Genomic DNA, 21279 nt, shown 5'->3' on the forward strand with positions numbered 1-21279 from the left:
AGACACCGCTGGCGCTAACGGGCACTTGTGGTTTAGCACATCACAGCTGATTTTTTCGCGATTTGAGGCTCAAAACACACATATTTAGAGGATAAAGCCATATAGCTACCTGTGAGCACAAAGTCAAGTGAAGGATTTTCTGAGAATTATGTCTGATTACAGCTAAATTCCTATCTTTTTACCCAAACTCAGCGCTACATTTATATAAGTGTGATGGGGTACTGGGCTTGTGTTTTTCTCCACCTATTTTCAGGCCGTGACCTCAGCAGTCATTGAGCTCCCACAGCGCCCCCTCCCTGTGGCTCTCTTAAATGCACATGAACATTTTAGCCGAGTTTTAAAGACACAGAACCGAAATTTGACACATCACACACAAGTCATAAATACCGCTCTCATTTTAAGATACAGTCCACATTTTTAAATATCGTGGTATACGGTTTTATCGTTATACCGCCCAACCCTAGTTTGCAATATGATTGGGAGTTGTTGTAAGGCTCCATATGGCGTTTTTTGAAGAGGAACCACAACACTCACCTTTCAACAAAAACCACAGGTATGAGTATTTTGGATGCTCAGCTTTCAGTTATGAGCCTGGCCTTTTACATACAGTTGCATAAATTACACCCAAATAAATACAGCTTTTAAATGTAAAATGAACGAGACACATTTGTTGTGTCTAAAAATGGTCTTTTATTAATTACATGCACAACATGTTGGAACATCGTTTTCAGTAGCCATTCAACTCCAAATCCAAATAGCTATACAGCAGAGCAAATAATTCAAGCACACAGGAAATCAATGAATTAACATGTTTTGTATAATATATTACAAAGAACTGAGGCAGGACAATGATATTTGTGTTTATACATTGCAACTTGCTTGTGGTAAAACCCCAGTATTTGCTCAATTTCAGAATAACAGCTAAGGAAGTTTTCACTTTCAAAGACTGCCAAAAATATCTAAGAGCAGACATCTTGGTGATATTCCCTACCAAAATGGAGAAGAGCTCCTCTTTCTTTATTGAGGAGTTGTAAAGAAAAGCAGATTGTGTACTGTGTCATTACACATTACTCGTATTAAACTTTAAATGAAAAAGTAAGGTGTGATTTCTGTCCCTGAATAAAGTTTGGAGTCATTATTTTGCAGGCACTTATTAAAGCTTGCAGAGAATTTACAAATATAAAGAATGAAATGCTGCCCAACAAATAGACAAACATGAGCTGTATACATCAAAGATTCATAAAATGTTCAGGTTTGAAAAACTTTTTTTGGTGTTGTTTTAAGTATCCCTCATAATTAGAAGTTATTTTTCTCATTTCAGTCACCAAGTCTAAGACATCTCAGTCACCAAGCCTGTGACTATGATGAGTGGGCTAAAATGTTTCAAATTAGTATTAAAAGAATTCAGACAGAAGTTTCAGCCATTACTGTCTGAAAAATATAATATTATTTTCCATCAGTAAGAAATCACAAGCAATTTGTCCAAAAGTCCTTTAAACTTTCTCTTATTTGAATTTTTGTTCCATTTTAAGTTGCCAAGGACTCAGAATCATGTTAAGTGCTATACTAACCATCTGTTTCTTTCAAATGGCATTATAAACTATGCAAATATTGCCACAGAATATTTAAGTCAATATTACCTATTACTTGTTCAACTAAATCCATGTTAGGAAAATTAAATGGCACAAATGCAGGTAGTTATATTACAACTGTGATTACTTTTATACCTTTGATTTTATGCTTGGAGCATTGAAAAATGGTAGAATGTGGACTGATTCAATTAGTTTTTTTTGCATCATGGCTGCTGATTTGTTTCAGATCAAGATATATTCATCTACAGTAGCATGGCCAATGATGATGGTGGTGGGGTGTGATTTTGGGTTATATAAATTTTTACACATGTTAAAATAAACAAGCATGGTACTCATTTCAGATTATACATCATTCTTCGGTCTGATAAATTTGTTTTACAATCCTGTGAAGGACAAATTAATTTCTACCCATAAAATAGTCTTTATTGTATTGAGACAGCAACAGAATTATTCTTAATGCCTTGTAAATAACAGTACATTAAATTACATATTTGACCTCATTTGCAATTACAGTCCTGCAATTGTACCACATGTAAAACAGGGTTACATTCAAAAAATATACAAGTCAATGTAAAAGTAAATAAAATATGCCTGAATTTACACAATAATGAAAAACAAAAACGTAGAAATACTCAAACTTCATTCAACATGCCAAGTATGACAGGGTCAAACAGTCCTTCAGTGTTTTAAAACAATACTTCTTGCTGACTGTTCCTGTTAAAATTACTGGCAAAAACATTGTAGGATTTAAAAGGGTATTTTTATAGGCATGAGGGAAGTCGGCACTAATTTCAAACGTCATATTACAGAATACTGTAAAATTTACCAGATTTACAAGAGTAGCTCTAATTCTGTTTCACAGAAGCACTCTTGTATCTGTCATATTTTCTAAATGTGCTTTGCTTATGAATGAGGACTCAGGATTGCAGGAATTCAGTCTTTGCTTATGGCACCTTACTAGTCCTAAGATAATGAAACAATTTAAAGAGGTGCTAAGGGTAATTATTTCTCTGCTTTAAATGCTATTCTCCCTTTCCACTGAAATATCACTCAGTAGTATGCATTATGCTTATAAGGATTCAACAGATGGATGTCTAGTGGTACCTTCCTTGAACAGATTTAGAACTAACAAGAACATAGCTTGAGACAATCAAAGCAGACTTAAATACAGGCAGCAAAAACACTGCCAGATACTGTCAATTCAACAGTCTGAATGTACAGAGAAGCATACATTCACATCCCTACCCCTTTTACAAACAGCATTGCCCCAACAGCACACTAATTACTCACAATTAACTAGGACTTTGCTCATATCGCCCCTTTATCATCGTGTTCAGTAATGGGCCAACCTGCAGAATAAGGAAACATATAAACACTGTATGTTACACTGGATTTTATTTTCATTGTATAGCCCATTTCCTTTATAGAAGAGCGTCTTTAATCCTCTATTCATAACTAATAAATCTTTATATTTTAAACCTATTAAAATATAACTAACATGCTGAATTCCATTCAGCTTTAAACCAGGTTAGCTACAAATACACCTGTATGTAGGCTATTGTCAGGGTCAAAATATAGAGGGACTTTCTACAAAGCACTAATCCGCTGAAAAGTTTAAAAATAGAAAAACCTTATGATTAACTGCTCTACTTTTTTCCTACCTCATGTGGGTCCCCCAGGGCCTCTCCTAACATCTTTTCTATGTTCCTCATTATGGCCACCTTCTGATGTGCTTTCAGTGGGTACTCTATCCTCTTTGGTGTGGGAGCTCCCTGAAAAGACAGCAATCATAAAGTATTCTTGTGATAAAAACAGAAATGTTTTGACAGTATATTAAATACAAATTAAAACATAAAAGCAGTGGTTTAGAAATCCACTTGGTTGTTTATTAAAATGAAATAACAGTAATATATTTATTGTTGTACTTAAACCTATTAAACGTTTTGTTGTTGTTGTTAAATATGCACACATTTTGAAATGGATGCCTGCAACATATTCCAACAGTTGGCACAGGGCGATTCGAAAATATTTTGAAATGTTTTATTAGAAAGGATGTGTCCAGTCTTGCCCAAAAAAAAAAAAGCACATTTTTGCCCTGAAGGAGATAGACCATGCCTAAAGCCAAGCACCGATTAGAGGAGTATAAGAACCCACAACACGAGGCTGTGGCCCATCAGGGATGAGTTTGAGTAGTGTTTCTTTTCCAGAACATCAGCTAACAGCAGTACCAAAACTCACAAATACTGTTATGGTCAAAATGCCAACAAATTCTCACAAAACATTGCAACATCTAGCATTAAACCTTCACACAATAGTAGAGTATGTAACTGCAGCAAAAGAAGTGGAAAACTCCCTTTTAATAATTTATGGGAAAAAATATGAAAGACCAGATGCTACAACCTTTGGACATTTAATGTCTTTGACTTCTGATTTGACCTTTTGATACAGCGTTTGATACAATTGACCATACTATTCTACAAGAAAGACTAAAGAACATGGTCGTAATCATAGGAACGGCCCTATCATGGTTTAAGTCTTACCATACAGATCTTACAGCTGTAAAAGATGTGAAGTATTGGATGTCTCACAACTTCCTTCTACTAAACAGCGACAAAACAGAGGTTCTCCCTCTAGGTCCAAAACCTGCTATAAATAAGGTATCAAACTTAATACAACATTGAAGCTTTCTCCTACAAAGCCCCTCAGCTGTGGAACAATCTTCCAGCTAGTGTTTTGGACACAGACACAGTCACTATTTTTAAATCTAGCCTCAAAACCCATTGTTCTTCTTCTATTATGTTAAGGTAGTTGATTCAGGAACTCATGGACATGGGGAATCATGGTAAACTCGGATGATGTGCTCAAAATCTCTCTGGTTTGAGGATGGTGGAGCGGATGGATGTTGTTGTCTGAGGATGCTCTAATGTCTGTGTTCTTTCTGGTTTCCCTCCTTCCAGTAAGTATGTTACAGTCAGATCTGCTGGAGTCACTACAATAATGAAAATATTTACATACGCTTTTCTACTGCACTCAACCAAATGAATTGTTTCTCTTTACTCTTTTTTGAGAAAATGGCAAGCCATTAATGGAAGATTGTCTGCTGGGTTCTCCTGTGGTCCACACCAGACCAGCTGCTCACCTCCATCTATTGCTGACAGCCTCAGACCCCTCACTATTACTCCACACCATCAGAAGTAGAAATGGACTTGATTTAGCAACACCCTGACTGATGCTTCCAGCACTATTGTGGCCCCATATTGATACCACTGTCACTATTATTATTATTAACACACTGTATAATGACAGCCTTAACTGGTGATAATGTAAATTTCTATCAGTAGTATGATCACAGACAGATGACAGGTTTCTTTTCCAGCCTTGAGGGAGTTTTTCTTTGCCACTGTGGCCTTTGGCTTGCTCGCATTGGGCTTTGATTCAAATGATCTGTTCTGACACTAATTATGTAAAGCCGCTTTGTGACATCGTCAGTTATGTATGAGTGTGTGTCACCCTGCGAAGTACTGGCACCCTCTCCAGGTTGTGTTCTCGTCTTGAGCCTACTGATTTTGTGTCGGCTCCGGACCCACCGCCACCCTGAACCGCATAAGCGATTACAATGAATTAATTAATTAATGATTGACTGTGAACGGCAGTTTCTTTTTATTTCTTTGCTTGCTCCTTGTATGTTTGTTCCTCGCATGTGCGAGCATAAATGGCCAATAAAGCTTGATTCCGATTCCGCAGTAGAAAAAATGATCTAAGATTCTAATTTCTGCAATAACCCTGCACAGTAATACCTTGTACCAGAAGTTGACAGTGATTGTTACTCCTCCATTTAACAGGGACTCAATATGATGCCACCTAGAGTGAAAAATAAACATACATTAATATATTTAAAAACACATTAAATCTGATATTTGTTTACTTAAATCGGAAAAATTAAATCATTTCCTTTTGTATTTTAGGCATCTTAACACAAGTTCCATGTGATACAGTACAGAGCTAGAAAATATGCCATTTTCTATCTCCTACTTTATATCTACGAATTATTTACATATCTTACCAGTACATTGGGATGTACAGCACATCACCTGGTCCAACAACAGCCTCATATCCCACAACATTTTTAAATTTTGGAAATCTCTCATAATCAGGATTTTCAAAATCAACCTATAATTGAAAGAAATAAGAAATCTGAAAGTTGTAAATATTGCATTTGCTTAAAAAAGGTTATTTTAAAAAATAAAAGTTGTTTTCAAAAACTGAAAGGTATTGTGAAGTATTTTAAAAGGAAAGAATTGTTGAATATAGTTGGAAAATGCTGTATGGCTCTTTGAGTGAAGGGAGTCAATCAAATTTAACTAGAACTTGTAATTATTGCAATAGTCTCTGGGCTTTTTATAAGTGGGTAATTCCACTTATAGAATAATATTTCTTCAAAATTGTTGCATTTTAATATTCTGTTAAGTCTTAATTTCCCAGACACTGCAGTCATCTTGGGATGTACAGAATTGTGAGGTCTGTTTATCTGTCCTGTCTTGTTGAGTCTGATTTGTTTGGTTATACTTCCTTAATTGTGAAATTTATTGTCTTTAAATGTGCTTTAGAAATTTGATTTGACTCGACTCACTTGTATATCTACCAAAAAAGTATTGTACTACTACTGTGTACCTAACCACTAAATAAACTGCTTCATATATATCTGATTACAAATTTAAAATTAAGTTCAACATCCCAGTAATACCTGGCTCTGCCGGTCACACGGATGGTGTACAGGAAACGGGTAGAGACATTCAAACTGGTCTGGAGGGAAGAGTATACACCTCTTGTGACCTTTGATTTGTGCAAAGAAGTTCTGCTGTTCATCATAATGTGCTGGTGTCACATTCCCTGTTCACAACAAAATTATGGGAATGAATACATGCATGATACAAGTTATTGTTGCCTTTCAGAGCTAAAAATAAAAATGTTTCGCTCTCTTCCTTACTTAGCACAAAAAGTAAGGAAATTTGTGTTTAGTAGATTCTTTGTTGTAACAGGGCCCGTGCGATAGGGCAACTTCAAGCTGGTGTTCCACTAAAACCAATTTTTGGCACTATTTGGAGTGAACCCTAGTGCCATCTCCAAACTGAAGGCCAATTTCCATATAACAGGGACACCCTGACAGCACTTGGGTACCGTAAGCAGTCTTATATAGATTTGCATTCAAGGTTTGTAGGATGATATGGCCGACGACTCTCTGCCCAGACAATCCGGAACTAACTGCACGCAGCCAATCTCCGGTCTTATCGGGCTGCCAGGAGGCCTGCCATGACTTCCTTTCACGATCAGGCCCCTTTGGGCTGGTGTCAGCAACAAGTGCACTGGAACCTGAACATGTGGAGGAGGAACGTTATGTTCAGTGATGAGTCCAGATTCTGCCTACGGCACTTGGATCATAGGGACTAAAGATGCGGAGAATGCTATGCTGATTGCTGCACCGATAGAGTAACATCTTTTGGTGGAGGCAGTGTGATGGTGTGGGGTGGCATCTCCCTCGCTGGAAAACGGATCATCACCACAGTCTGGGACTGAACTCTATCCTCCAAGATGACAACACTCACCCCCACAGGGCAGGGTTTATCAGAGACTACCTCCGGAATTTTGGAGTGGAGAAGATGGAATGGCCAGCCAGCAGTCCTGACCTTAACCTCATTGAACACTTGTGGGGTCAGCTTGGGCATGCTGTTCGTGCCAGAGTGACCAACACAGCCACGTTGGCTGACTTGCGACAAACGCTGTTTGAAGAATGGGATGCCATCCCACAGCAGTGTGTGACTAGGCTGGTGACCAGCATGAGGAGGAGGTGCCAGGCTGTTGTGGCTGTAAATTCCACACGCTACTGAGGCTCCTGTTTGTTAAATTAATAAACTGTTAAATTGCCAATATGTCTTGTTTCTTCAAACTTCAATCATCCAGTCACCAAACACCAAATGCGTCAAAGGCAGAATAAGCTGTTTGCCATTGAATCTGGCTAATTTTTCATGGGCACAAACCACATACTTAGCTCTACTACTCATCCCACTATTGTGGCACCTTTTAAAAGGAAAATTACACACACACACACACACACATTTACCTTCCATGCCTATGAGCAGCAGATTAGAGGTTAGCTGTCCCCAGTTTCTTTTGGTTTGCTGTTTGTTGATCCAGTTCCAGTTGAATCCCAGGAAATCTACAACAATTTTTCGCCCAACTGTGTCATTGAGCGTTTGCTGCAAGTATACTCTACAAAAAAAATAAAATCAGGTATTTGTCAAATATAATGTTTACTGGGTTTAGAAAATGTATGATTTACATTTAAACATGTAAGTTTTTAAAATAAATAAACAAACAAATAAATAAATAAATAAAACATGCCAAAAAAAATCTGAATTCAATGAACAATTTCCCCCTCGCTTCTACAGTAAACAATCTAGTAAAACAAATAATTACAAAGCAATGCAACCCTACAACAGCACTATACCTGTCCAGGTGAATTTTATTTTACACTGATCTAATTAATTCAAGTACTGTCTTGGTGAAAGCATAAACAAACAATCCAAACCAATCATGGCAATGATGTTGACAAATGGTGTGTGTATATATATATATATATATATATGCACCATTCCAGCTTACCAATCTACAATACACAGACGTCTTTAACTGAGATTATTTTGTTTACACAAAATCCAGGGTCTTGTTTTATTTTTTTTTATAAATATTGTTTTCAAACTAGAAGTTGGAATACAGAATATAACATCCCTGTCCATTAGGATCAGTTTCAGTGCCTGTGCTTTTAAATGACAAGCCACACACAGCTCACAGCTCACTAGTGAGGCACACAGAAGCTCCTGTTTTATTTGTTTAGTTTTGTTCTCGTCCTTGTCCGTTTTTATTTTTGGTGTTTTAATTTGATTATGCAGTTTAACCCTGCTTTGCTCTATTCCCATAAATGCAGATCCAATGCCACGATTAGACTCTCTGCACTTGACATCAGAAGGGAAGCAAAATCAGAAAAGTTCATTTTGACCCACATTTTCTGACCCCCCCCCCCAAAAAAAAGGACTTTGTGTTCTTATTTTGCACTGTGTGTTAGTAGACACTCCAGCTCTGAAATTTACTGTGAACACACACTTCCATTTTTCCACTTAAAATTTCAGATTTACAATTGTCACCCTTTGAAATTGTGCTAAAATGATTCATTGTCAAGCCCTACATCTTCGCAAGCACATTTTTCAATATACTTTTATAATTACATGGAACACTTTGTAACCAGCAATAACTATAACAAACAACTGTAACTAATAACTAACAATTGTTAACTTCTTATGTTAGTACATTTAGAATTACAAGTTTCACATTGACATGTTTTTCAAGACTGTAATGCACAATATTTAATAATAATGATCTTACTTATATTGTTGTGGTAAAATTTGTTTGATGAAATAAGTGTCTTAAGAATCTGAGAGCTGTTAAACAGTTGGCAAATTTGTTTTCATGGACCAATTCATGCAGCCAAGCACTGTGGATTAACCAATAAAAATGGGTGCTAAACATTACCACTACACGTAAACATCTAGTGTACATGATACAATAACTGTGCAATGTTTCCATTGTAACCAAATTCTCATAATGGTATATATCAACAAATCAAATTAACCTGTTCATTTGCTTATTTCTTTTTTTATCTGCATGTTTCATCTGCGCCTAATTTTGATCAACATGATTATTTTATACATAATTAAAACTATGCAAATGTTCGTTTTAATTTTTTTAAAGAATGTAATACTACTACACTGAATCAGATTACTCCATAGAATCAGCTGACATTATAATTACCTATATGTTACAAATTGTCATTACAGTTTGAACTTACTAGAAATCAACCATTTAAAAATAATTTAGCTTTTAAGAAACAACATCTCAAGGCAATGACTTTGTGATATATGAAAGTACTACATAAAATGTCACATATTTAAAATGTAAAATCATGGATATAGTATAAAAATTTGTTATGTACTGAGAGAAACTCTGGATATATGCAGGCTCATTTTCCCTGACAACAGGCAGAATCTTATTTTTTAAATGCTGAAACCAGAAAACACTTTTTTAAGAAATAAAGAAAATCAATAATCAGAATCCTACGACCAGAGCATTACTGGCATGCTGCTCTCTGGATGGGAATTATGAATCGATTGTGTGAGTTCAGATTTATAAAATATCCAACACATATCTGTTTCATGCAGTGAAGAAATATTTTAAAATCTAGCAAAGATGTAGACATATTTTCACTCATTAAATACATAGTCAATCTTTCATTGCCACTTGAGATTCATGAATACACACTGAACAATCCACATTTTGCATGCTGGCACATTTACAATAAGGGTGTGGTTCAAAATCATAAGTCTCAGAAAATTATATAAGGCAATAATAAGCAAGAGATTATATCCAGGACTAACGTTAGATAGCTGGCCTGAAATTCAGCTGTGCAAAGAACACTAGAGGCACGTGATGCATTATAAAAAAAATAGCAAGCATTCCAATGACTTGAATCATGATCCACCATTTTGTCAGCGCTAATATGAATTGAGAACATACAAGAATTTGTGGAGTTATGTATCGACATCAAAGTGTGATAAGCTTCTTAATATCTAATGTTTTTGTGCCAGGGTATTTTAAAGTATCAAATCAAGGCTCATATTAAAATAATATTACACTTAATACTAAAATCAATCAAACTTGCCCTTAATTTTCTTCTAGTCAAAATGTTTACATTGCACTTGAAATAAACCAAAGACATGCAAGCCTCCTTTTACATCCATGTGTATAAAACTAATGAAAGAATTAATGATTTTTAAAATATATGTTTTTGAGATAACGAAGGATGTGAAACATGAAATAAGTTAAGGGGCTGTGGTGGGTTCAGTGAAAAATCTATCTCTAACCAGTCTGCTGAGCAGTGTACAAGTGTGCTTAATAATCACATGATAATGAGCTATTTAAAAAAATAAACATTATTACCCAATTGTGCTGCTTATTTATGTTCCGCATAAGTGAAGAAAAATTTAAATTTAAAGAAGGTTGCTCTCATATGTTTCTATGTGAGTTTATAAGAGGTCAATTCTCAAAATGAATGATGGGCATTAATTTAAAGAATAAAACAGAAAACAAATTTTTATAAAAGAGTTTAAAGTATTTGGCTAACACTTGCTAATGTACCCAGATCAGGCAAAATAGTGAAATGACCTCCTTGGGTCTACACTCACTGTAACTAGTATCATCTTCGCTTACTAAATATTTGTGTAGACACTGATGTGTTGATGCCCTGTTAATTTGTGTTGCACTGTTATAGAATAATAAACCAACAAAAAACAGATGAGCTATTTGTTGGCGGACCAACAAGGTAGGTGTGTCTAACAGAGTGGAGAGTGAGCTGTGTCTTATCCACTAGTAACACAACAACACACACTACCACCTAATTATCCACCTCATAAATAATATCTTCTCTGTTTTGGTTCTGTAGGGGTCCTGAATATAGAAGCAGACTGTAAGAGAGTGTATGCATAGCAAAAGGCGCAACAGTCTAAATTTTACCTATATGATCCATGGAGATAATAAAATGGACAATGATTCAGGAAACATTATTATTAAATGAACAGAGTGATAGAGTGTTAAATGTTAAACCTAATAATGTTGATGTACAGGTGCATCTCAATAAATCAGAATATCAAAGATTAATTTATTTCCGTTATTAAGTTCATAAAGTGAAACTCATAGATTCATTTCAAATAGAGTGATCTATTTCAAGCGTTTATCTATTTTAAATGTTGTTGATGATGGCTTACAGTCAATCAAAACCCAAAAGTCATTATCTCAGAAATGTAGAGTTTACATATGACCAAGTAAAAAAATATATTTTAAATATAGAAATGTTTAATATAAAAATATAATATAATATAAATATAGAAATGTTGGCCTACTGAAACATACGTACAGTATATGGACTCAATACTTGGTCAGGGCTACTTTTGCATGAATTACTGCATCAATGTGGCACTGCTGAGGTGTTATGGAAGCCCAGGCTGCTTCGAAAGTGACCTTCAGCTCGTCTACACTGTTGTGTCTGGTGTCTCTCATCTTCCTCTTGACAACATCCCACAGATTCTCTATGGGGTTTAGGTCTGGGTTTGCTAGCCAATCAAGCACAGTGATACTATGTTTATTAAACCAGGTATTGGTATTTTGGCAGTGTGGACTAGTACCAAGACCTGCTGGAAAATGAAATCCACATCTCCATAAAGCTTCTCAGCAGAGGGAAATATGAAGTGCTCTAAAATTTCCTGATAGACAGCTGCACTGAATTTGGACTTGATATAACACAGTGGACCAACAACAGCAGATGACATGGCTCCCCAAACCATCACCTATTGTGAAAACTTCACACTAGACTCAAGCAGCTTGGATTGTGTGCCTCTCCACTCTTCCTCCAGACTCTGGGGCCTTGATTTCCAAATGAAATGCAAGATTTACTCTCATCTGAACAAAACTTTAAGCCACTGAGCAACAGTCTAGTCCTTTTGGCTTACCTTGGCCCAGGTAAGATGCTTCTGGCATTGTCTCTGGGTCATGAATGACTTGACACAAAAATGCAACAGTTGAAGCCCATGGCCTGGGTGCGTCTGTGTGTGGTGGCTCTTAAAGCACGGACTCCAGCTGCTGTCCACAAATTTTTGAATGGCCTTTTCTCGACAATCCTTTCAAGGCTGCACTTATCCCTGTTGCTTGTGCACCTTTTTGTACCACAGATTTCCCTTCCACTCAACTTTCCATTAATAAACTTGGATATAGCAGGAGAGTGTCAATGACTGCCTTCTGGAAATCTGTCAAGTCAGCAGTCTTCCCCATGATTGTGTAGCCTACTGAATCAAACTAAGTGATCGTTATAAAGTGTTAGGAAAAATTTGCAGGTCTTTTGTGTTGATTATTCTAATTTTCAGAGATAATGACTTTTGGGTTTTCGTTGGCTGCAAGCCATAATCGTCAACATTAAAAGAAATAAATACTTGAAACACAACACTGTAAAGATTCTATATGAGTTTCACTTCTTGAACTGAATTACAGAAATAAATTATCTTATTGATGATATCCTAATTTACTGAGATGCACCTGTATATGGAAGATCCAAAGAATGGTAGTCTTAATCACTTATATTTACTAAACCTTTCAAGTAGTATTATTATATTTATATAGTAATTGCTACTTCCACAGTAATGCAGGTTGTAAACAAACAAGGAGTCTAAATGAGACAGGGGCACAGTAGACAAATCAGGTCAGTGATCTGCACATCTAAGTATCTGCTTAGTCATACATTGCAGCAGTTTAATTTCCTGGATAGGATTTCTTGTACCTCAACAGCTTCCACAATGTTATCCACCTGCTGTACATAGCATTTCAGTCAAGGCTAAACAGTCTGCAGTTAAACCCGTAAACTGCACAAGTGACCTTAAAAATGTGGGGATATGGATATGTACACAATATGCTGTTTTAAACAACAACAGGGGAAAATTCCCACTAATTCTTTACATATAAAATTATTACATAGCTAGACTTACCTTTCTTTTCCATCTTTCTGCTCTGTTTGATGCATCTTCTCTACAAATCCTGAAAACTTCATTTCTAATCTCTGTGATTTTGGCACAAAGTCCTCAAAGTTCGACATTTTCTTTTCATCATAATACAAAAATTTGTGGTTTTCAGAGATGTACACTGAGAAGTCCCCATTCCCGATGTTTTCTTGCAAATAATTTATGTCCCACTTGAGCGCTGGATACACCAAGTTGGTATCTGTTAACACCACAGGTTCCTGTTTTAAATAAATAAAAAGGGGCAGATATACAGTCATTAAAAAAATCTTTATTATATTAAAAGTAACACTGCAGAATCAATACCTAGCCTCTAGGATCCATTAATAAAACTAGTTTTAATAAAAGGAACACGTTAAATTAAACCTGTCCTTAACCCAACAGAGTCAGAATTACTACATCAGTGGCAGAGGACATTAGTCTGTATGCACAGTCTATATATTTGATTGATTTGATCCTAATTTCTTTTTTTTCTGCAAAAACTGAGAAGTAGTTTGGGCTGATTTCTCCACAGTATTCTAATTTTTTTGAAATCCTGTTTTCATGGGTTTTATGAGCTGGAAGCCCAAATTATGTGAAAATAAACAAATAAATACTTGAAATCATTTAAATTAAATCTATAATCTCTGAAAGTTAAACCTTTTGAAAGGGATTATGAAAATTAATCATCTTTTCCATATTCAAATTTTTTAGAATATATTTCTTATCCAGTTCAGGGTTGTGGTGGGTCCAGAGCCTACCTGGAATCATTGGGCACAAGGCGGGAGTACACCCTGGAGGGGGCGCCAGTCCTTCACAGGGCAACACACACACACCCCTACGGACACTTTTGAGTCACCAATCCACCTAACAACATGTGTTTTTGGACTGTAGGAGGAAACCGGAGCACCCGGAAGAAACACACCCACGCGGACACAGGGAGAATACACCACACTCCTCAGACAGTCACCCGGAGCGGGACTCGAACCCACAACCTCCAGGTCCCTGGAACTGTGTGACTGCGACACTACCTGCTGCGGCACCATGACGCCCTTGGTCTGTGTTTATGTATGTATGTGTATGTACATATATAATGATGTTGTATTTGAAATATATAAAGGACTATTAAGATCTAGATTCAGTCATTTCATTACTTGTGTAATGCACTACATAAGGAGTATGGGGTGATGAGTGATTAAAGCACTGTGTTTCTCTTGTGCTTTTTGACATTTCGCTTCAAACACCTTAAAACATCAACATTACCAAAGGTTACTATAAATATCTAAACATAATAAGATCACGAGGCATAAATGTCTGATTAAAAAAAGTTCTCTAGCTTCAAGGGTATTGTCATGCTTACTGCTATTTCCTTATTCCCATTTACTTACATTCATTCATTCAACAAGCTACTTATGGACAGTGACTCAAGCAAGAATTGAACCCTGAAATCCAGGACCTTAAGACCCTGGAGCAGTATGACAGCAAAACCACATACAGTACATTTCGCAAACTATTTTAATTACTTGTCAGTCATTGATTTGCCAATATGTCCGGTATATTGGCAAGCTTACTTGTGTTGGAGATTTTAGCCCTAAGAGAAAGACAGAGGTGAGTTCTGCCGAAGTACTGAATGAGCTGAAACGGGTTTCTGATTAAGTTCAACCAACAGTTCAAAAGTATCAATTCAGGAAAATTATTTGATATTTGAGGCTGCTATGAATTATGGAACGTCTGCCCATAACTATTGTGCATCTGGTTAGTGTGTGCTACTGGTTATACAGTGCATTATGTGTGACGAATAGTGTAATATTTAAGACATGGCTCACACTTTAAGCAGAAAGTAGGGTGCAATTCAGACAGCCAGAGATTTTACATAAAAGTCATGATCTGTAAACACAATGTGATCTGTATTTAAAGAAGCACAGTTCAAAGACAGTATACTTAAGGTTTTACTTTATCAACCAAGTTGTTTTTTGTAAAGGATAATTGTTAAACAGGTGATATCTACACGTTTCATAAAAGCTGGGACATGAGAGAAGGAAGAATGCTGAATGTAGAATATAGGGAAATGTTGAAAACATAAACAGGTGATGTAATCACACCCTGTTATACCAAAATCAGGAGATATCTAAACCTTTATGAGTACAGACTATAGTGATTTCTGTACAATCACTTTTATCTTCATTCCATTTTATAAAAAGCTTTCCGCGTTGTGTCTAAACAGTAATGGTATGCCACTGTATACATCCAACCTATGTGAACAATAGCATTATTTAGCATAAAAGCGCCTGTCCCCCTCTCTCTGTGTGTGTGTGTGTGTGTGTGTGTGTGTGTGTGTGTGTGTGTGTCTGTTTCAGAACGAGCGAGAGAGAGAGAGAGAGACAGAGAAGAGAAAGAAAGTGAGAAGTGCTACGTGACTGAAGGAACGTACACAGTGCCGCACGTAGGCGGCGGGCAGCGCTCCCACTGCTGCTTCTGCCCGGAGTCAGCGATAAAGCACTTTATACACGGAAATAAACAGGGAAACCTGCAGGACTTCGACTTTAAGGCTTATTATATAATGTTGATTAAATCGTCAAAAATGTTGCTGACTTAATGCATAAAGAATAATTGCGCGCATGTTATATACGTGTGTGTGTGTGTGTGTGTGTGTTACAAGCATGAAACCTTGGCTATGAATTTGAAGTAAGAGAATAACGCTGTAAATGTTTGTGTTTGCATTAGGAGGTGTGGAGCCAAGTTTAGCCCGACGACGTGTGTTGTGTTGTGGGAGGTATCTGAGTTAACGATTAATCGCTCTGTAAATGCAGAAGAAAGGGCTTGTGTAAACGTTTGTACATCATGCTCAAATGTTTCATTATTTTCCAAATGGAAATAAGTGCACACGCATGTGCACAGTCTAAACTGTTACAGTTATTATCAGAATTACATCTATTGAGAGAACAAGAACCACCAAATGTTGTTTTTCCTTTAAAAGTTGTGCCACGGGGTATATTTAGGGTCTTGTTTATTTCTGCTCTAGTCCATTACGCTGTGCCAATTCATATAGCTTAGAAATAAACAGAAACACGTCTATCTGACTAGCTGTGCCTAAAATTTTTGCATAGCTTACTATTGCAGCGCCTCTGTTTACATTCAAAAATGAACGCTATATTTATCCACAACGGAGGGTGCAGCTCCACGAGGGTCCCTCCCAAAGGAAAACACTTACAAGTGCACACTACAAATCAAAACATCAATTCCTTATGGCTAGATTAGTTGTTAAGTGAATTTAAACTAGACTGAGACTGAGTCTCTAGCAGCTCTCTACTTCCTATGCCGTGCATAGGTCAGCGGAGGCTACTGCTCCCAAAACACAGGAGAACCTTGACTGTTAGAGAGGGAGTGTTGCAGCCTATGGCTCAGTTTAATGGCTTTCTTTTCAACATATAAAGTGGAAACGGCGAGTTATGCCTCTGAGCCGCTATGTCACAGTGTACTGACATTACATTTTAGGTAGAAACATTTGAGAGACAGCCTCGGAGTTGATGCTAATGATACAATTTACACTAAGTTAGTCCCAGATAGTCGCAGGGAGCGGGACCATTTAAGGTGGAACGGAGAATTCAAAAGAGAAACCAAGTTCCTATAGCTTCGTAAATGGAAGCATAATTTACAGATTCTAGAAATGAAATACAATTAGTATAGACTGCCTGCGTTTCTAGACCTAAGTAAGCATTACCATAACGGCGTCAGAAACACAGTTGCCTCCCGGTTCAGTTATCGTTAGTCATGATTCAGCACAGAGTGGGTAGTAATTGTTAACGTTACCTCATTATCGATGAGGATTTCTGCTCGGGGGTCGGTATGGGAGAGTCGAGGGATCTGTCTGATCTGAAAAGGGTATTTTCGAAGCTGGGACTCGGTCCAGCCCGAACTGTGAACACTGGGGAAGGCGCTGGCTCCGTCGTTGTTCGTTGGGTCCACTTCTACCACGCTCACTGTGGCCATTTCCTCTGTCTCCTCTCCGCTCCGCTCCTCGGCTCAAATGAAAGAGACTCTCCTCACAGACTGAGCTCAGCCAGTGTTCCTGCTCGGAGTTTAACAGACTCTACTACTTGCGCACAAGGTAAACGCCTCAGAGCTGTTTTCCCTGTCTCTCTCTCTCTCTGTGTTGACAGCTAAGAGCTAACAGGTAAAATGAGCAGTAGGAGGGTTAGCGGAGAACTGTACGGAGGGCGGCGCTGTAGGGCACGAGAAAATACGGAGCCCCTAAAGTGACATTGCTTTTATTTAATAAGATTAGGTAAAAACATATTTGTGCAATTGATTATTTTTCAAGACACTTATTTTATGCATTAAAAAATAAACATAAAATTAAGTCAGATATAGACAAATAATAGAAAAGCTGTTCAAATATTTTTCTTTAAATCACTATTGGTATTCAAAAACTAGATAAAGTGTAGCTTAAAACCTTTTTACAAATTGATGGCTATTTTGGAGAACAGCAGAAATGGTCTCGTGCCCCAAGGTGTGAAATATCATAATCTGACTTGTTTAGCAGGCTCTGAGGGTTCTGGGTTTGTGTACTGACCTCATTTAGAGACAAAAGTTATGTTACCTGAAGCACTCCCATCTCCCTCAACACTTGCTGGTAAACTTTTACAGAGCCACCATAGAGAGCATCCTGACATAGTGCTGCATGGTCTGGTTCACCAGTTGCACAGCACAGGACAGGAGAGACCTGCAGCGAGTGGTGAGAGGGGTGGAAAAAATCATAGGAACTTCACTACCCCCCTCAGCGACATTTACAACAGCCATTTCATACTCACCCTGGACGCACTCTGTTTTTCTCCCCTCCCCTCCAAAAAGAGATTCAGAGACAAAGACAAAGACAAAGACAAACAGGTTGAAACACAGCTTCTTTCCCCAGGCTGTGAAAGCTATCAACGCCCCCAAGCCATCAACCCCACCCCCCAACTACTTTAACCAACCCATCCTGATTGATAATCAGTAGAATCAATGGACAACCACTCATCCTAACGGATAAGCAATTGCACACTGCACTTTTAAATTAAGCCTGTATATATCTTCTGTGTTAATGCCTCTGAACAATCTGCTATTTTGCACATGTATAGATTTTATATTTTAACTGCTGCCTGAGAGAGGATGCTAAAACTGCATTTCGCTGTTTAACACTGTTCTTAACATTGTTTTCTCAGCGACAATAAAAAGCTATTCTATTCTAATTTGAAGGAAAACCCTGAAACTGAAAGTTCAAATCTTGAGATTGAACTTTGAAAAATGTTATAATGTATTTAAAATTAAAATAAGCATATGACATTTTTTTCTGTTTAAAAATCATTAAATATATTTTGCAGGCCATCTTAAAACAATCCACATAAAAAAATCAGCTATTTTCTTTAGGCTTCCACCTTAAGTAACTGACTATGCCAAATAAACAGACACCTTAAAAACCCCTACCACCTTAAAAAGACCCCAATTAGATTTAGACTACTCTGTTCAATAAACTGCTGCTGGAATTTTACATTCCACCTTAAGAATCCAGCCACAATTTTTCACAAAAGTTGGTGGGATATGCTGTTATTCTATGCATTAGACTCTATGTGTATGAGTGAATTGTGTGAATTGTCTATGTGTGTCTGTGTGAGAGTGGCAGTTAAGTTACAGTTAAATGTCAGTGTACCGGAAAGTTCTGCCATAAATGTCCTATGAGAGGATCATATCCTGTTTGAATGAGTGTTGTACTGAAAACCATGCCCCACACTGAAAAACTAATCACATTTTATGAGAAAGAACCCTTTAGCAAACAATTGGTGCAAGAACTGTATAGATTGAGCAAGAACTGTTTGTGTTATGGCAGGGTAAAAACACAGAAACATTTAAAAAAAAGGTGTGCTCACTTGGTCAAACAATACATTTTGATTGCCACCATTAAAAATATTCCACCTTAAGAAACCCACATTTATTAAGACGTTAAAAACAACAACATTATTTGGATTTCCACCTTAAAAATAACCTTAAAAATCTGAAGTCTTCGCTATGGGACGCTGGAAATCAACTCGCTCAGGGAGCCCTGGGTTGCACAGAAGTAGCTAGGGTTCTCATTGATGGTGAAGGGAAAAAACCATCAACATCATATTTGAAGAATGTTATGGCAATTGTCTAAGTATCACCAGGAAAGTAGATCAATGCCCAAAGAATCCTTAGGCCCAAGGAGAAATCAGAGGAATAAAGACACAGAGTCAAGAATTCTTTCCAATCTCTAGTTTATTTGAATATTTGATGAAGTATATATAGGACGCCAGTCACATACTGTACACCCCACTGTCATGTGCCCCTTCTGCACGTACACCAAGCATCCTGTGTACCATTTGGACATTATTACATCATGTCTCATTGCAAAAACCCAGACCTTCCCTTAATTGGCATTTATGCTATGCATGTATTTGTTATCTTCTATTTTACTTCTGTCAGCAAAATGATTGCAGACAGTTAGGTCAAGTTCAAGCTGTAGTCAGGATGTTCTTCAACTTGTTGATTGGACTTCTCACTTCTCTAATCTATCTAGAGACCTATTTCCCCATTTTATTCTCAGAAGTGCAATGTTCAGCATTTTCCCCCCCTCCAACAGTTTCTCCTGGATCGTGCCCTGGGACACAATGTAACAAGTTCTTTAAGGTCACAAGCACAATATGTCCTATATTTCTAATAATTCATTAGTAATATTTAATCAAGATTAGTTATTATAATTACTCACTGAATATATTGGGTTATCATTAATAATATTACTCATTGGTGTTAGAATGCATTTTCCCATCACAAAAAAGATGTTGACTCTAGATAATTTGTTCATCCTAAAGTTTCCAACAATAAACAATTTTTTTCCCACCAGCTCAGGAAGCTTAGGCTCCGCCTTCGGCTCAGCCCTGAGACACCTTCTGGTCCATACAGAACAAAGCAAGGAAGAGGCAGGTTGGCTGACATGCAAATTCAATAGGATACAGTTCCCTTTCAAATAACTAGGTTTCTCATTCGTTTTGAAGAAAAAAAATCTACCACGATAGAGAAAACTAGCTACACTAAGTATAAGCAGAAAACCCAGACTTATCTTTCTAGTGATTTCCCAAAAGATGTGCTCATCGGTATTCTTCCAGAAGGTTGGAGTAGTGTTGCACCTTTCCTTTTTCTGGAGTGGATAGTACATGTTTGAGTGTGTCCGAATGGGTCATGTGATCCTTTTGGTGTGTACAGGACCAGTGATGCACTCTGGCCTGGAATGAGCAGAGAACAAGGTAAGAAAGAGGCCCTTGCCCCTTTTGCCCTCTGGAGTGGATGGTAGATGTTTGAGTGTGTCTGAATGGGTTGTGTGATCCTGCAGAGGTTTTTTTTTTTCCCTTCACCATCAACGAGGAGACTAGAGGTCTAAGCTAAACTTCGATTTAAGACATTGTGGAAGTTTTATTCATTCCTCCAAGTTTTTCCAATAACATCAAATTATTTCCACCAGGCCAGGGACTCTGACTACACCTTTAGTGGGCCTTGGGGAAGCCCCAATTGGCATGCTCAGCCTCTGCCTTATTTCCTGGTGGAAATAATTTGTAAAAATTAACAAATTTGGAATGAAAAATATGCAGAATCTGTGTCTTAAATCAAAGCTTAGCTCAGACCTCTAGTTTCCTCATTCATGGTGAAAGAAAAAAAATCTGGTGGCTAATGGGTCTTCATCGACTTGGTGGAAATAATTTGCTATTGCAAATATTTAAAAATATTTAAAAATATTTGGACTGAACAAAATATGCAGAATCTTAAGGTTAAATTGAAGCTTAGCTCAGACCTCTAGTTTCCTCATTCATGGTGAAGGAAAAAAAAAAACTCAGCAGGATGATGGCCACTGGGGCTTCACCAAACTGATGGAAATAATTTCTTATTATTAACAAATTTGGGATGAACAAAATATGCAGAGGCTATATCTTAAATTGAAGCTTAGCCCAGACCTCTAGTCTCCTTATTCATAGTGAAGGGAAAAAAAAAATAAA

At 37.2% G+C, this 21279-nt stretch overlaps 1 protein-coding gene across 2 annotated transcripts; it reads right to left on the reverse strand.

The window, feature by feature from the left end:
- Positions 1 to 678: 678 nt before the first annotated feature.
- hif1an (hypoxia inducible factor 1 subunit alpha inhibitor) lies at positions 679 to 18113 on the reverse strand. 2 transcript variants are annotated; one of them, XM_066679595.1, is made up of 10 exons: positions 18052 to 18113; positions 17841 to 17963; positions 17051 to 17309; positions 13232 to 13482; positions 7711 to 7859; positions 6337 to 6482; positions 5656 to 5762; positions 5390 to 5453; positions 3254 to 3364; positions 679 to 2941 (listed from the first exon to the last, which is right to left on the reverse strand). In XM_066679595.1, exons 3-10 carry the CDS (start codon positions 17228 to 17230, stop codon positions 2885 to 2887), a joined length of 1065 nt encoding a protein of 354 aa, XP_066535692.1. In that variant the 5' UTR covers positions 17231 to 17309; positions 17841 to 17963; positions 18052 to 18113; the 3' UTR covers positions 679 to 2884. The 2 variants fall into 2 exon arrangements, with proteins under 2 accessions (XP_066535692.1, XP_066535691.1); XM_066679594.1 differs by lacking the exons at positions 17841 to 17963; positions 18052 to 18113 and having other exon boundaries at positions 17051 to 17419.
- Between the last annotated feature and the right edge of the window lie 3166 nt (positions 18114 to 21279).

The sequence above is a fragment of the Hoplias malabaricus genome, chromosome 8, assembly GCF_029633855.1.
Source record: "Hoplias malabaricus isolate fHopMal1 chromosome 8, fHopMal1.hap1, whole genome shotgun sequence".
Lineage (NCBI taxonomy): Eukaryota > Metazoa > Chordata > Actinopteri > Characiformes > Erythrinidae > Hoplias > Hoplias malabaricus.